Raw genomic sequence first — 17,248 nt, forward strand, 5'->3', positions numbered from 1 at the left:
AAATACGTTTTTTCCACATTTATTAGACCAAAATGGCGACCGGACCTGCAGTAAGTTCAGCTCTAGAGACGATCAGCAGACATCATCTTGAGTGCTGCATCTGTCAAGAGAGATACCAACAGCCCAAGATATTAGAATGCCTGCATAGCTTCTGTGAGCAATGTCTGCTGAAATACTGCAGCACGAAGCACGAGGGCTATACAGCAATTCCTTGCCCTGTGTGTCGGCAGGAGACGAAACTTCCCGAGTCTGGGGTAAATGGTCTGAAAACCAACTTTTATCTGATTGGTCTGGTTGAGGAGTTTGAACTGCAGGAAAGGGTGGTGTGTTCGGGTGACACAAAGCTGCTCTGCGAGACATGTGATGATGGCAATGAGGCAACACATCGGTGTCTGGATTGTTCACTTAATATCTGCTCACGATGTCACAGTTCACACAAACGAGTTCCTGTAACATCAAGCCACGTAATAGCTCCTTTGGACGACGTTCGTGAGGGAAAGGTGAAACTGAAGAAGAAAAACCCAAGACAACATCCAAAATGTCCAGTACATGAGGGCGAAGTGGCAAGGTTCTTCTGCAAGACATGTGATACTTTGATCTGCCGAGATTGTACCGTCATTGACCACTGTAAGCCAGAACACTCGTACATTGACAGAAATCTGGCCACATCGAAGTGCAAGCAATCGTTGGCTGAACTGGTCTCTCCACTTGAAAACACAATGACAGAACTCCAGAAATCACGAGAAAAAGTCTCAAGAATAAAAGAAGATTTGGGAGTCACAGTTAAGAGGGCCATGACAGAAGTGCAGGACAGAGCAGCTGAGATACGAGCAGAGGTAACGGTGCAAGAAAATCGCATCCTGGATGACATTAAAAACATCCAAACAGATCGTGAACAAACACTCGACGAATATGAGAAAACTATGGGCTTTGAAGCGGAGAGATTTCAGCATTCACTAGACACAGCAAGAGAGGTGACAAGGACTGCATCGGATAGTGACTTTCTCTCACTCTATCCAACAATCAGCAAAGACTTGAAATTGTTGGCAGAACAGAGTACACAATGTATGCCTGGAGTTGACAACAGGCTCGCATTTCTCAAGTTCAAGCAGAGTGAGGGTGTTGGTGGCATCAGTCTGGGTGAGGTGGTGACGGAAGACAAATGGGAACTGTGTCGGGAGTTTGGTAGAAATGGAAGAGGTCCAGGAGAGTTCGATGGGGCTTGGGACATAGCTGCTCGTCAACCTGATGAGATTGCAGTGACTGACTATGGCAACAAACGAGTTGTGATCTGCAGCATCGATGGCAACCAGAAAAGCACGATCCCGATGCAAGGATGTAAGTTTTAATTACCGTGCATTGCAATCTCCCAAATTATGCACACGTACATGTATTTCTTTCCCTGTCATTTGTTTTTACTTTACCTCAAAAGATCTGATGAAACTATTAATCACAGTAAATTTGATGCGAAACATGTTTTAATGAATACCTTGGTTTTCATAACATGGAGATTTTTAAATATAAATACATCGGCCATGTCAAAAATCAAGTTCCCTTGCTGTTTTTCATAAATTAACAAACACTAGGCATACTGTAAATTTAACCTCATGTTTGATATTGGGTTTTTGCCCTGTCTCCGCATATTTTTAATTAGTTTGCTTTTGTTTTTTCATGAATTTTGTTTGCTCGTTTCATGAAATTTTTTTCAAAGAATGAAAGTTCAAGAAAAATCCATTTAAAATGAAAGAAATATAAGTTTTCCTGATACACTTCCTGATACACTGGTTCACTGGTTAATTTCACAACTGTTGTCGGGAGTCTTTTAGTTGTTTTCCTATTATCCCACTGAAACATACAAAAGGCAATTATCGAAAGGCTTAAACATCAATATGTACAGGATACCTTAAGACACAGTGATATCCCTAACATGTACATTTACACGTACAAATGTACATGTATATTTGACAATGTATATTTTTTGGCCAGGGACACATTAATTATCACTCTAATTCATTTTTGATATTTTTATAAATTGCAATTCAGATTGAAATTGACCACTATTGTTTGTTTTTACATCTTGCCCCCTGCAGGTCCACGCGGCATCGCAGCGAAACGCAGCGACAATCGTCTGGTGGTTGTTGAGCAAAGCGCATCCCAGGTGAAGGTGTTCAACAGCGACAACACGCTGGCATACGAGTTCCCAACGGTGCCGCCGAGTGAGGTTGGTAAGACCGCGATTGGCCTCCATAGCGTAGCTGTCAAGAATGATGGTACCATTGCAGTGGGAGATGTGGCGAGGATGGTATTGACAGTGCACAGCCCCACTGATGGTGAGCTCCTTCATACCATACCAGTCAAGATTAAACCTTATTTTCTGGCTTTTGACAGCAATGATCGAGCGATAATAAGTGACAATACATCAGAGACAGTGGATATTGCCGGTGGCAATGGTACTACAAAACGCACCTTCAAACCCACCATCAATGGTCAACCAGTATGTAACTGCTACGGTGTATGCACTGATAGCTCAGGTATCTATGTTGCAATGTCGAATGGTTTGAACACGGGTCATATCCACCACTATGACCCTCAAGGTGGCTTCCTTCAGTGCATCGCACAGGGTCTGTACCAACCGCGGGGTATCACATTCACATCTGGTGGGCAGCTGGCAGTGGCTGACTGGACCTCAGTCAAAATGCATCACCAGGTGTGATACAACATTGTAATCAGTCATGTCAATTTCTCATCATTTGAGGCATGTTGATAGAAAAAGTAAAGAGCAGTCCTATCACAACAATGAATTAAAAGTTTTAGAATATTGGTACATCACGTATTATACAAAAAAAACGTGTACGGTATTGGATTGCATGTGTTACCAGTATTATTTTGACTTTCTGATCAATCGGTCGATTTTGTCCACAAAAGTGGGCGGTTGTCTTAATTTCGTCAAGTATAATTATTATGAGTCACCTTTGCAGTTCATTCAAAAGAAAAAAAGATAAGATAAAAAATTTACATTGAATCAAATCCGGTGATCATTTTGAAAAAGCTTTAAGAATCAAATTGAAGAAGGAAAACCCTAAAAGCAAATAAGGTTTTTAATTCATGTATATTAACTTTCATCCTCAGCTCATGTACTATTAGGATAAACAAATATAACGCTATTCGTGAGAAATCTTGAAATACCACGATTACAGTTTTGTTTCAATATCAATTTTTCTCATACGTTTATGTATTTCGTTTTTCAACAAACAACATACTGGTTCTGACAACTGAGGGTGTCAATGTGATATGAATACAAATTGTAGCCCATTGGCAAAATTATGTGCACAATATACGCTCATTGGCCAACTGTGAGAGACTATTTAAACAATGAAACTCCAGAAAGACACCAACAAAAATGAATTCGGCCCGAAAGCCTAGCAGGCCTATCGCAATAGTTCTGGCAAACTTTTATCTAACAACAGCAGATAGAAGCCTTTGCCAAGAAATTGCGTCACTTGTAGAGCTAAGGTTGATCGTTCTGTTAAAAACATATTCTAATTTATATTCAACCTGCCTGTAAATACGCAGTTTGGAAAATATGATCATCCTATGCTGATTTTGACTTCGCTTATTTCAAAACAAGGTTTTATTAGTTGGTTTCAGTTGCCTCAATGGGTCGAGTTATGTAGAGAAATTGAAATTCGAGAAGAAAGTGGAATAAAATAAACATTCCATGGAAACAAATGCAGTGATTATTACAACTCATGTTGTTAATCATGTGAGCTAGCTCCTATGAAACGAAACATTGTTTTGTTTCTTTAATTAAAACCAGCATAACCTTCAGGTTATTATGTACTGTTAAGAAGTCATGCACGAGAAATGTTTGAACTGACAGTTCAATTATATACAAATGTATTTAGAATTTTCTCGACATCTACGATTATATGTTGTGAACTTGTGAGTACATTTTAGATTACATGCTACTCAGTTTGTAAATATTGAATACTGAAAGTGAGAAGGCCCGATTTGTTTCAAGGTTTCAATTACCCCACGTGATGGGTGCTTGACCAATAGGAATGTATAAGCTTTCCTGGGGATTTTATGACAAGGATTAGCTTTCAATTTAAAAGAAAACAAAAACAGTGTTGGTAAATTTGTAACTCAATGATCAAGTTACATGCATACATTTCTTTCAACTGTTTAAAAAAAATTGACAGTTTCCCAAAAAATCTCGAAATAATTTAAAAACTGTTTAAATATTTCAAGTAGAGTCAAATTCAAAATTAAATTTGATTAATCTGTCTAAGACATTTTGTTTAATTGCTGTTAGCCATTTTGTTTAATTGTGTAAGTACACAATTTCTCGAAATGTGATCATTCTCTGTTGATTTGACTTATATTAACTTATTTCAAAACTTAGTTTTATTAGTTGATTTCAGCTGCTTCAATGAATGGGTTGGTAATTTGGTATATTTAAGAAGCTTAAATTCCAGAAGAAACTTCATCAAAAGCATTACATAGAAAACATAATGTGATAATTACGACTCATGAGAATCATATAGACGAAATCTTGAAGTTAAAAAAACGGCTTAGGGAAGTTTTAGCTCTTGTGTTCGTATTTGCATTGTCGCCAACATACATGTAACACTGGAGTTATCATGAACAGAAGTTACGAGAATTGTTGTATATATCTTTTGCTTTTGTTGTAATTTTCAGAAATGAACTATTTGAGGGGTTAGTATAATAGATCAAATATTGTTACACAGACATGTTTGAAGTTTTGTGTTCAAAAATGCTGGAAAAACAAAAATGTTCAAGTAGTCTGGTTCCTTGACTCCACTAAAGATAAAATGGATCAATTTATAGATGCCGGAAAATTGTAAGGTAAGGGAACCAGTCTAGCTGGCCTGCACCCGTTCATGAACGTAACCAATAGCAAACAAAATTTGGACTGAAAAAAGTGTAAAGTTGGAGCAGAAGTTGAAAAATAGTTAGGTTTTTCCAACGGTGGTGGGCCAACCACCGTTGGAAATGTATACAAAAATACAATTTTCTTAAAAATGACTTCGCACCAGGTGCCATAATTTTACAGGATGCTTTAGACTGTCATTTACCAACATCCTAGTAAGGTATTTCGTATAAACTTGGTAGTTTTATTTTTCGATATTTGCAAATGTTGTATATTCCCTTTAAACATTAATGTATATTCTCGACATCAACGATATGTTTTGAGAAGATTGTGGTTCATATAGATTTCATGAGATAAAGTAAGTGAATAGTGAATACTGAAATATACGTAAGATGCTAACCTGATTTTTATCAAAGGGGTACATTCAAGCAACGTGATCGGTTCTTGGCCAATAGGTATGTTTTCACTGTCCTAGCTAGGTATTTCATGACAAAGTTCCCAATTGGAAAGGAAAATAGTGTTTTAGAACAATTAAATGCTACAGCTATAGCTTATTAAACTGTGGTGCATGTTTTGTGTGCAGGCTTGTACTTTGCATGTGTGCATGTGTAAGGCCGATACACAGGACTTCACGATACCAGTACGCGAATGCAATTGACTTTGCCCAAACAGAAGGAGTCACACAAGCCTGACACGAGAAGATACTAATAAATACCCTTGAGTGCCAATTGAACGAAGTCCAAAAGATCGACCGCGCACTCGAGTACCGTACACTCGTCTACAATGCACTACACTCTACTTGTTTGTCTGTATATTTTGGCTAAAAAAAAACTTGTTTAATTTCAATAAAGCGGGGATTTCTTCAAACTAATCCATGGTGTGCTAGCTGTATGTTTTGTTCAACTTTTTAAATGACTTACAGGAGGTAGGCGTTACTCATTTAGCAGACAACACTCTAATTGTTTGGACATTTTTTAATGACACTTAACATTTCGATTCCTAATTAAATAGTCCTGTTATTGAGACTGTATTTGAATTTGATGGGGGAGTTTTTTAATGGCAAAGAAGCGGGGTTTTTTTAACTAATTGAATTTGTTTTGGGTTTTTTGGCAATACAAATGTATTCAATTTAAAATGGGGAATGGGAGGAATATTGCCCCATAATAGGTTGAGGAGTAATTATTCAGCAACGGTGATTCAGACGGGTATATTGTGGAGGACTCGAGTCAGTTTATTTGTTTATTTTTTGTTTGACTCGTGACTGGCATCAGACTCGTTAATTGCCTTTTGGACTCGGTTTGAGTTAGACTTGGCTAGTGACTGATTCGGACTATGTTCAACTCGAATCGAGTCCATTTCCAAAACAAAAACGTGTTGAAACGTGAGGGAAATTTAAATGAATTTGTTAAGGTACTTTTTAAAAAAAAATTCATATTCTAATGAAAACGGTCCATTTGAATGGTGTGGAATAATGCTGTGTGTCTCTGACGCTTCACCTCGTTTGAATTTTGACAGGTCATTTTTGAATTTCTGCATTTTCTGTGTTTAACCGATTAGCAGGAAATACACTCTTTGGTAAAACACAGTTTGAAATTACAAAGACTTCAGGTAATTGCGGATTAAACAATACGAAACAGTTATGACAGCACCGCGCCCTAATTGTATTTGCTGTAGAAGGAGGAGCCATGGACTGCGGGAAAACACTAGATGAGTGGTCAATAATGATAAAAGATACATTAACATTTCTGGAATCAGGTTGAAAGTTTGATTTTACATTTTGATTCTGTATTCGATGTCTTGTCGATCCCTGAACAATACGTGTAATGTTATATTAATTATGAGCCCGATATAGTACATGGAAAAACATGAGTCAATAAGTTGCTTCTGGCAAAACCAAAACAAAACAAACTAATATGCAACGGCAAAATCTCAAACTTGCCAAACAGTCTTTCAGTTTTGAATAAATGAAGCAATTTGGACGTCAGACAAGAGTGGTGTGATACGTAACTACGAAACAAGTGAACATCGGTTTCTCCTCAAAAGCAGCAAATGTGGAGGGTCTTCTTGCAATTTCGAAAAGAAAGTTATTAAAAGCACTGGCCGGGTTTCAATATTGTACATTTGCAATTGTGAGTGTGAATCACCTCCGAATCTCGATCTACGTTCTGCCCTGTAGATGTGGCAACATAAAACAAACAAGTTGCAAACAAATTGAATTTGAATGATGATGAGATATCCAAATTCTGCACAATAATAAGAACTGACAAGTCAATTTTCTATGAGCGTTAATCCAAGAGAGGTCATCATACAGCCACTTGCCAGATGGTCAGTCTCATCAGAGCTCTGCAAACAGTGAATTAAGTCAAAGGCAACTGCGTGGTTTCATGGGGATATCACTTTTCTTTCTGTTTTGTGTGATTCATCGCAAATAGACTTTTCATAGAGAATGACTCGAGAATCAAACTTTAAAACATCCGTGATTCATATGAGATATGCATGTTTTTTGACACAATTATATTGCGAAAATGCGGCAATTAATGCAGTTTAGAAGTTATAAAAAATGAGGGGGAAAAGGTAAAAGGGGCTCAGATATCCCGTTTATGAGCGCGGGCGGGTATAAGTTAAACAAAAAATGAAAAACAAAATGGAAACTTCTTCAATAGGAGGTGTTTGTTTTTTAAAGGCCGTAGGTACTTTCAAAGCCTCCCAACCCCATCCATCCCCACGCCCCTCCACCCTTTCAAAAACAATGAATGCATTTTTAAATTTATTTAAAAAAAAAAATTAAATAAAATGGAAATTAAAATATACATATACATATATAATTCATTTTTTTTTAATGAGATGGGTAATGAGGAGTGCATTGCAAAAAGGCCATCCCTTTTGATTTAATAAACAAGGAAACTTGCGCAATATGTGAACCAATTACCCCCTAATACAAAGGGAGAGTTGGGCAGACAGCTTGGAAAAGACATTCGAATGCACTGCTGATGGCGCTTGATGACGCCCTCGATATTATTTTTCTGAATTAATTTTAGATTCATTTTTTTGGGTCCATATTCAGAGTAAAATGTTCGAACAGATGGTCACGAACTCAATCTATCTACTGTACTGTAACTGTACCACGCAGGAAGTCACTCACAGTTAATTCCTTCCTCCATGCTCACACAACCAGATGCGCAGGAAAAAAAATTGGCGTGCTGTCCCTTGGAGGCGCTCTTCATTACATTTCACGTCGATTTTTACTTCCGTGTTGAGTGCTAATGGAGCCTGAAAATTATCAACCTAAAGACTCGCTTCTTTCGACTCAACGGAAACATCATTTTACCATCCAAACAGGGAACGTCGGATAAATGTGAGCACAATAATCTTTGTCTTCCTTAAATCCTGGAGAAGCATTTTGTTGTGAAATTCTGATGAGGCATTTTTTACGTGTGTGACAAAATGTACAAATTGGCATGATTGGTACGCGGGCACGTCGACCGGCGCGGCAAATGGGCGCACAGGCCCGGCACAAACGATGCCACCGTGCACGGTACGGCCACGTTGACCGACCGGGGATGAGATAAGTGGGCGCACAGGGCTGTGGCATCACTCCCTAACGGCGATCAGCCGCCGTCAAAATCCCCGGTGCTATCCCCAAACTAGCATGACTAGGCCCAAAACATGCGAGGCGACTTGTCTCAACGGTCGACTTGTCTTTCCATTTATCGCACATACGGTCGAGTTGTCTCAACGGTCGAGTTGTCTCAACGGTCGACTTGTCCCGAGTCGAGTTGTCTCAACGGTCGACTTGTCTGACCCCCATTGGTATGTAGGCTATGTGCACATGGTGCACATACGTGTACATTAGCTCTACATTAGTGTACATTAGCTTAGCCCGACTGCGTCTGGCCGTACAGTACTATCGCAAGCTCTGTAGTACGGCCAGACGCCCGATGCTTCCAAAAAGACTGAATTTTGTTGGCCGCCGATGTAGCGATTTTGCTACATCTTTCGATCGCGATTATCTTTTCATCCAGGACACAAATTTCCAAAGTTAAGGTTTGTAGTCGTAGAGCAACTCATACCTTTTCGAAAAAACGTTCTTTGGTCTCAATATTTTCATCCATCTGGCCACAAGACGAATTTCAGTCATCAAATTCCACAAATATCGTCCCCCATGCGATCCCCCATGCGATTTCAAAATGGCGGCCGCGCTGTAATGTATGCAATATGCAGGCGCGCCCGCGCAAATTCATGAATATGCATAAACAGTCTGTGACGTATACCTCGTGACGTATGGCCCCGCACGGGGCCGCACGCACGTCCAAAAACACGAGGTCATACGTCACAGACTGTTTATGCATATTCATGAGTTTGCGCGGGCGCGCCTGCATATTGCATACATTACAGCGCGGCCGCCATTTTGAAATCGCATGGGAGATCGCATGGGGGACGACATTTGTGGAATCTGATGACTGAAATTCGTCTTGTGGCCAGATGGATGAAAATATTGAGACCAAAGAACGTTTTTTCGAAAAGGTATGAGTTGCTCTACGACTACAAACCTTAACTTTGGAAATTTGTGTCCTGGATGAAAAGATAATCGCGATCGAAAGATGTAGCAAAATCGCTACATCGGCGGCCAACAAAATTCAGTCTTTTTGGAAGCATCGGGCGTCTGGCCGTACTACAGAGCTTGCGATAGTACTGTACGGCCAGACGCAGTCGGGCTAACATTAGCTCTACTGAGTGGATACTCCTAGAACTATCAGACTAGTATGAGGCTCCAAGTAGTGGAGCCTCATAGTTCTAGGAGTAGGAGTACTGAGTGGAGCGTTGAACTACGGTACCCTCCATCATGTCCATACAAACGCTCCGTCGATTTGGCATACTTTGGTGACGGCGTCATGACAGTAGCATGATTGATAGTGTACTAGAGTCTAGACCCGTAAACGTGGCGTTGTATACAACGCCACGTTGTTGTGTATTTTTTAACCTAGCGAAAATCGATCTGCCAAACTGCCATATATAATTCCGTATGCATGTTGAGTACTCACCTAGAAATCTAAATTTGCCCGTCCGATTGTTCAGGCTGTGTAATTTCGACGAAATTTGCCATCAATAAAGACCCATACGAACGTGTAGAAATTTCGTTTTTTTTTTAACCCGACAAGTGACCCTGACAAATGACCCCGGACGAGTCGCTTGGACAGATTGACGGCTGTTTCATGTCGCAACCCCGAAAAAAAACCCGCACCCGATTGGCTGCTCGGCTCATCTCGTGTACGTGTGCGCACGTGTACACACGTGGGCGCACGTGCGCCCGCGTACGGTGTGGTGAGAGAGGAAAGGACTTGAAACTTGTCTAAAACGATGTCTCTTTTAGCTGCGACAGTAAACAGCCGTCTAATTATACGAAACAGGACGGTACTATAAAACGCAATGGGCATGCGTCAGTTGGGAGAAAATGGCAGCTAGCAGGACTTCATGAACCGGGGCCAGAATTTTCCTCAAATTTCGTCAAATGTAAGTTTTGATGTACAAACAGATTTCAAGACAGCTTCATATGTGAGTACTTATTACATTTGCAAAATAACGTCCAGTGTGTGTAATGGAGGGAGTCAGTGGGACAATTTCGCCAAGTTCGGAAATACACAACAGCGTGGCGTAGTTTACAAGCCACGTTCACGGGTCTAATAGTGTACATACCCACGCGAGGACAAAAAGACCCCTCCCCCCAAAAAAAAACGGTAAAGAGAATACAAATGAGAAAGACAGTAACCCTGGATAGATCCACACATTCATGACATTCCATAAGACCCCTTAAATATCGTTCCCAAACAGCGGACATTTTGGAAAAAAACTAGCAAAATAGTCAGAAAACTTACAGCTCAATGTGTTTGAGGTGAAGCTCAGACCTTGCTCCGACTTGCCGAATGAGGGCGTCTGACGTGACGTCACTGCCGTTGCTGGATCGAAGAAAAACAAGTTGTGCTTAATCAACGACTGTTTCATGTAGTCACATGTGTCCCGCGCCAAAAGCCCACACTGTCATGTCAGACGGCGCGGGGCACATATGACTACATAAAACAGTCGTTGAGTAAGCGCAACTTGTTTTTTTCGATGGTGATGTCACACACGCGCGCGATGAATTATAGTTATGACAGTGATGGACCATACAACTCGGCAGACACATTTAATTGTGAGCAGTAAGTTAAGACTATTTTGTTCTTTTTTCAAAATCACCGGTTGTTTGGAACAATTTAGGGGTCTTATGGAAAGTCATGAATGTGTGGATCTATCCAGGGTTACTGTCTTTCTCATTTGTATTCTCTTTATCAGTTTTTTTGGGGCCTTTTGTCCTCGCGAGGGCATGCACAAAATGCATACCGTCATGTCGACCGTGTACCTGTCGCCAAAGTTTGGCAAATCGGTGGAGCTTTTGTATGTAGGGTACCGTAGTTCAACGCTCCACTCAGTAGAGCTACATGTACACATGTACGTGTACTCCATGACACTTGGGTGGCATGGGTGGCTTGTGCGTAAAGCGCTCGCCTCTCACCAAGGTGACCACGGTTTGAATCCTGGCCGCGGATCGCATGTGAGTAGAGTTGTGCGTTGGTCCTCTCCTTTTTCTCCGGGCCTTCCGGTTTTCCTCCCTCTGAAAAAATCACACACTTTCGATCTCAGGCTGAGCTCGATCCTTGGTCATACATGTATGGGTCGATGTGGCCGGCAGCCATAGGCGCCTTTATGTGCCAGCGGCCCGACCATGTTGTAGCCGCGTCCTTCGCAATTCAGCTGCGAGTAAGGATGATTAGCCTCCCAAATTATTATTATTATTATTATTACTTGTTACATGTACATGTGTGGCTGTTTATCGAGTATTGCTAATACATGTACAAGCATATTGCTTGTTGCAAAGGACTATAGATTTGACGTACAAGTATACAGCACACTTTTTGTTATTATTTTAACATGTTTTAAAAAGGAATGACAGCTTGTTAATCATGTGAATGGAGATGAAAATAAAACGATAAAGAGGAAACCATGTCATGTTATCTCAGAAAATATAATGCCAAAGATGGGAGTATCCATATCTGTCCATGATAAATCTTTATTTGCACATTTGTTGATGTTTTGCAATCCCGGATTAACCAACAATATCACAAATCCAAGGAAGCATCACAGATAAAATAAAATACATGTATATGATGGTTTAAAGAGGAGGTGCAGTTTAAGGATAAGGGTTTGATTTTGCACTTGTTTTTTTTTAATTCACATCTTGAGAGCCCTGCACACGTCGATTCATTTTATACAAAAACTCATCCTGCCAATTACTATTGGTCCCTACCCATATTAGGAAACATGCGAATGATGCATTTGTATCACTCTTATGTTTTAAATAAACTACTTTTCTTCACATTTATTAGACAGAAATGGCGACTGGACCTGCAGTAAGCTCAGCTCTAGAGACGATCAGCAGACATCATCTTGAGTGCAGCATATGTCAAGAGAGATATCAACAGCCCAAGATACTGGAATGCCTACATAGCTTTTGTGCGCAATGTCTGCTGAAATACTGCAGCACGAAGCATCAGGGTGCTGCAGAAATTCCTTGCCCTGTGTGTCGGCAGGAGACGAAGCTTCCTGAGGTGGGTGTGCAGGGTCTGAAAACCAACTTTCATTTGATTGGTCTGGTTGAGGAATTGGAACTGCAGGAAAAGTTGGTGTTTTCGGGTGACACAAAGCTGCTATGTGAGACGTGTGATGATGGCAATGAAGCAACACATCGATGTTTGGACTGTGCACAGAATATCTGCTCACGTTGTCAAAGTTCACACAAAAGATTTGTAACTACATCAAGCCACGTAATAGCTACTTTGGAGGACGTACGTGAGGGAAAGGTGAAACTGATGAAGGAAAATCCAAGAAAACATCCAAAATGTCCAATACATGAAGGCGAAGTGACAAGGTTCTTCTGCAAGACGTGTGAAACACTGATCTGCCGAGATTGTACCGTCATTGACCACTGTAAGCCAGAACACTCGTACATTGACAGAAATCTGGCCACATCCACATACAAGCAATTGTTGGCTGAACTGGTACCTCCACTTGAAAACACAATGACAGAACTCAAGAAATCACGAGAGAGAGCTTCAAGAATAAAAGCAGATTTGGGTGTCACAGTTAAGAGGGCCATGACAGAAGTGCAAGACAGAGCAGCTGAGATACGAGCAGAGGTAACGGCTCAAGAAAACCGCATCCTTGACGACATCCAAAACATCCAAACAGATCGTGAGCAAAAACTGGCCGAATGTGAGAAAACTATGGGCTTGGCAGCGGAGAGATTTCAGTATTCACTAGACACAGCTAGAGAGGTGACAAAGACTGCATCTGATGGTGACTTTCTCTCACTCTATCCCACAGTCAGCAAAGACTTGAAATTGTTGGCAGATCAGAGTATGCCTGGAGTGGACAACAGGCTTGCATTCCTGAAGTTCAAGCAGAGTGAGGGTGTTGGTGGCATCAGTCTGGGTGAGGTGGTGACGGAAGGTAAATGGGAGCTGTGTCGGGAGTTTGGTAGCATGAGAAGAGGTCCAGGAGCGTTCAATGTGGCTTGGGACATTACTGCTCGTCAACCTGATGAGATTGCAGTGACTGACTACTATAACAAACGAGTTGTGATCTGCAGCATCGATGGCAACCAGAAGAGCACGATCCCGATGCAAGGATGTAAGTTTTTATAACCGTGCATTGCAATCTCTCAAATTATACACGCGTACATGTATTTCTTTCCCCATCATTATCTGTTTTTAATTTACCTCAAGAAATCTGATCGAACTAAATCACAGTAAATTTCATGCGAAACATGTTTTAGTGAATACCTTGGTTTACTTAACATGGAGATTTTCAAATATAAATACATCGTCCATGTCAAACATTAAATTTCCTTGCTATTTTTTTCAGAAATTCAACAAACACTACTGTAAATTAAACCTCATGTTTGATATTGGTTTTTTGCCCTGTCCCCACGCATTTTTAATTAGTTTGCTCTTGTTTTTTCATGAATTTTGTTTGTTCGTTTCGTGACATTTTTTTCAAAGGATGAAAGTTCAAGGAAAATCCATTTAAAATGAATGAAATATAAGTTTTCCTGATACACTGGTTCACTGGTTAATTTCTCAATTGTTGTCAGGAGTCTTTTAGTTTGTTTTTTCCTATTATCCCACTGAAAGATAAATAAGGCAATTATTGAAAGGCTTAAACATCAATATGTACAGGATACCTTAAGACACAGTGATATCCCTAAGATGTACACGTATGTATATTTGACAATGCATAGTTTTGGCAAGGGAAACATTAATTATCACTCCGATTTATTTTGGATTTTTTTTATAAATTGCAATTTAAGATTGAAATTGACCACTATTGTTTGTTTTTACATCATGCCCCCTACAGGTCCACGCGGCATCGCAGCTACACGCAGCGACAATCGCTTGGTGGTTGTTGAGCAAAGCGCATCCCATGTGAAGGTGTTCAACAGTGACAACAAGCTGGCATACAAGTTCCCAACGGTGCCAACGAGTGAGGTCGGTAAGACCACTGTTGACCTTCAGAGCGTAGCTGTCAAGAATGATGGTACCATTGCAGTGGGAGATGTGGCGAGGATGGTATTGACAGTGCACAGCCCCACTGATGGTGAGCTCCTTCATACCATACCAGTCAAGATTAAACCTTATTTTCTGGCTTTTGACAGCAATGATCGAGCGATAATAAGTGACTATGAATCAAAGACAGTGGATATTACCGATGGCAATGGTACTACAAAACGCACCATCAAACCCACCATCAATGGTCAACCAGTACATCACTGCAGCGGTGTATGCACTGATAGCTCAGGTATCTATGTTGCAATGCATAATGGTAGCAACACGGGTCATATCCACCACTATGACCCTCAAGGTGGCTTCCTCCAGTGCATCGCACAGGGTCTGTATAACCCGCGGGGTATCAAATTCTCATCACATGGGCAGCTGGCAGTGGCTGACTGGTACTCGGTCAAAATGTATCACCAGGTGTGATACAGCTTTCTAATCAGTCATGTCAATTTCTCATCATTTGAGGCATGTTGATAGAAAAAAGTAAAGAGCGGTTCTATCACAACAATGAATTAAAAGTTTAAGAATATTGATACATCACGTATTATACAAAAACGTGTACGGTATTGGATTACATGGGGTGTATCATTTTGACTTTCTGATCAATCGGTCGATTTTGTCCACAACTGTGGGCGGTTGAAGATATCTTGTCATAATTTCATCAAGTATAATTATAATTCACCTTTTCAGTTCATTCAAAAGAAAAAAAGATAAGATAAAAAAAGTTTACATTGAATCAAATCCGGTGATAATTTTGAAAAAGCTTTAAGAATCAAATTGAAGAAGAAAAACCCTAAAAGCAAATAAGGTTTTTAATTCATGTATATTATTCATCCTCAGCTCAAGTACTATAAGGATAAACAAAGTAAAACGTTATTCCAAAGAAAACTTGAAATACCACGATTACAGTTTTGTTTCAATATCAATTTCTCTCATACGTTAGATGTATTTCGTTGTTCAACAAACAACATACTGGTTCTGACAACTGAGGGTGTCAATGTGATATGAAAACAAATCGTAGCCCATTGACAAAATTATGTTTGTGCACAATATACGCTCATTGACCAACTGTGAGAGACTAAATAAACAATTAAACTCCAGAAAGACATCAACAAAAATGAATTCGGCCCGAAAGCCTAGCAGGCCTACATCGCAATAGTTCTGGCAAACTTTTATCTTACAACAGGTAGATGATACAAGCCTTTGCCAAGAAATTGCGACACTTGTAGAGCTAAGGTTGATCATTCGGTTAAAAACATATTGTAATTTATATTCAACCTGCCTGTAAATACGCAGTTTAGAAAATATGATCATCCTATGCTGAAATTTGACTTCGCTTATTTCAAAACAAGGTTTTATTAGTTGGTTTCAGTTGCCTCAATGGGTTGAGTTATGTAGAGAAATTGAAAGGGAATATACATCATTTGCTTTTGCTGTAATTTTCAGAAATGGATGGAATTGGGGGGTTGGAAATATATAGCAAATATAGTTACACTGACTTTTTTGAGGTTTTGGGTTCGAAAATGCTATAAAAACCAAGAAAAACAATCATTTTCCTGTAGTCTGGTTCCATGACTCCATATAAGAAGAAACAGAGCAGTTTACATACATTGGGGAATTGTAAGGTCAGAGAACCAGTCTAGCTGGCTCGTACCCGTTCATAGGTTTGTAATCGATTGCAAACAAGTGCGATGGTCAATTGGGGTCAGTATTTGAAAAAAAGCCAGTTTTTTTCCAACTCTGATCGGCCGATCAGCGTTGGAAATTGATACAAAAATACCACTTTTCTTTAAAATGACAGTATACCAGGTGCCATGATTTTACAGGATGCTTTACACTGTCATTCACTAACAGTCCAGCAAGGTATTTCAAAATGATTTGGCAGTTTTATTTTTTGATGTTTGCAAATGTTGTTTTTACCCTTGAAATTCGAGAAGAAAGTGGAATAAAAACAATCCATGGAAACAAATGCAGTGATTATTACAACTCATGATGTTAATCATGTGAGCTAGCTCCTATGAAACGAAACATTGTTTTGTTTCTTTAATAAAAACCAGCATAACCTTCAGGTTATTATGTACTGTAAAGAAGTCACGAGAAATGTTTGATGTAATAACTGACAGTTCAATTATATATTTAGAATTTTCTCAACATCTACGATTATATGTTGTGAGTACGTTTTAGATTACATGCTACTCAGTTTGTAAATATTGAATACTGAAAATGAGAAGGCCCAAATGTTACAGGGTTTCAATTAAACCCACGTGATGGGTTATTGACCAATAGGAATGTATCAGCTTTCCTAAGGATTTAATGACAAGGATTAGCTTTCAATTAAAAAGAAAAAAACAGTGGTGGTTAATTTTTAACTCAATGATCAAGATACATGCATAGCCTACATTTCTTTCAACTGTCAAAAAAAAAATTGACACAGTTTCCCAAAAAATCTCGAGATAATTTAAAAACTGTATAAATATTTCAAGTAGAGTCAAATTCAAAATTAAGTTCGATTGTTCTGTCTAAGACATTTTGTTTAATTGCTGTTAGCCTGCCTGTAAATACACAATTTCTCGAAATGTGATCATTCTCTGTTGATTTGACTTAGCTCATTTCAAAACTTAGTTTTATTAGTTGATTTCCGCTGCTTCATTGAATGGGTTGGTATATTTTTAAAAACTTGATCAAAACATTACATGAAAACAAATCA

The 17,248-nt window shown here is 39.6% G+C and overlaps 2 protein-coding genes across 2 annotated transcripts; both read left to right on the forward strand.

Moving 5' to 3' along the window:
* Positions 1–32: 32 nt before the first annotated feature.
* Positions 33–3,082, forward strand: LOC119733028 (tripartite motif-containing protein 2-like). Its single transcript, XM_038206609.1, has 2 exons — positions 33–1,338; positions 2,091–3,082. The coding sequence occupies exons 1-2, from the start codon at positions 33–35 to the stop codon at positions 2,711–2,713; spliced, it is 1,929 nt and encodes a 642-aa protein (XP_038062537.1). The 3' UTR covers positions 2,714–3,082.
* A 5,066-nt stretch (positions 3,083–8,148) lies between these two features.
* On the forward strand, positions 8,149–15,846 carry LOC119733343 (E3 ubiquitin-protein ligase TRIM56-like). Its single transcript, XM_038206929.1, has 3 exons — positions 8,149–8,249; positions 12,313–13,615; positions 14,342–15,846. The coding sequence occupies exons 2-3, from the start codon at positions 12,319–12,321 to the stop codon at positions 14,962–14,964; spliced, it is 1,920 nt and encodes a 639-aa protein (XP_038062857.1). The 5' UTR covers positions 8,149–8,249; positions 12,313–12,318; the 3' UTR covers positions 14,965–15,846.
* The last annotated feature ends 1,402 nt before the right edge of the window (positions 15,847–17,248 follow it).

Source organism: Patiria miniata, unplaced genomic scaffold, assembly GCF_015706575.1.
Source record: "Patiria miniata isolate m_02_andy unplaced genomic scaffold, ASM1570657v1 HiC_scaffold_25, whole genome shotgun sequence".
Taxonomy (NCBI): domain Eukaryota; kingdom Metazoa; phylum Echinodermata; class Asteroidea; order Valvatida; family Asterinidae; genus Patiria; species Patiria miniata.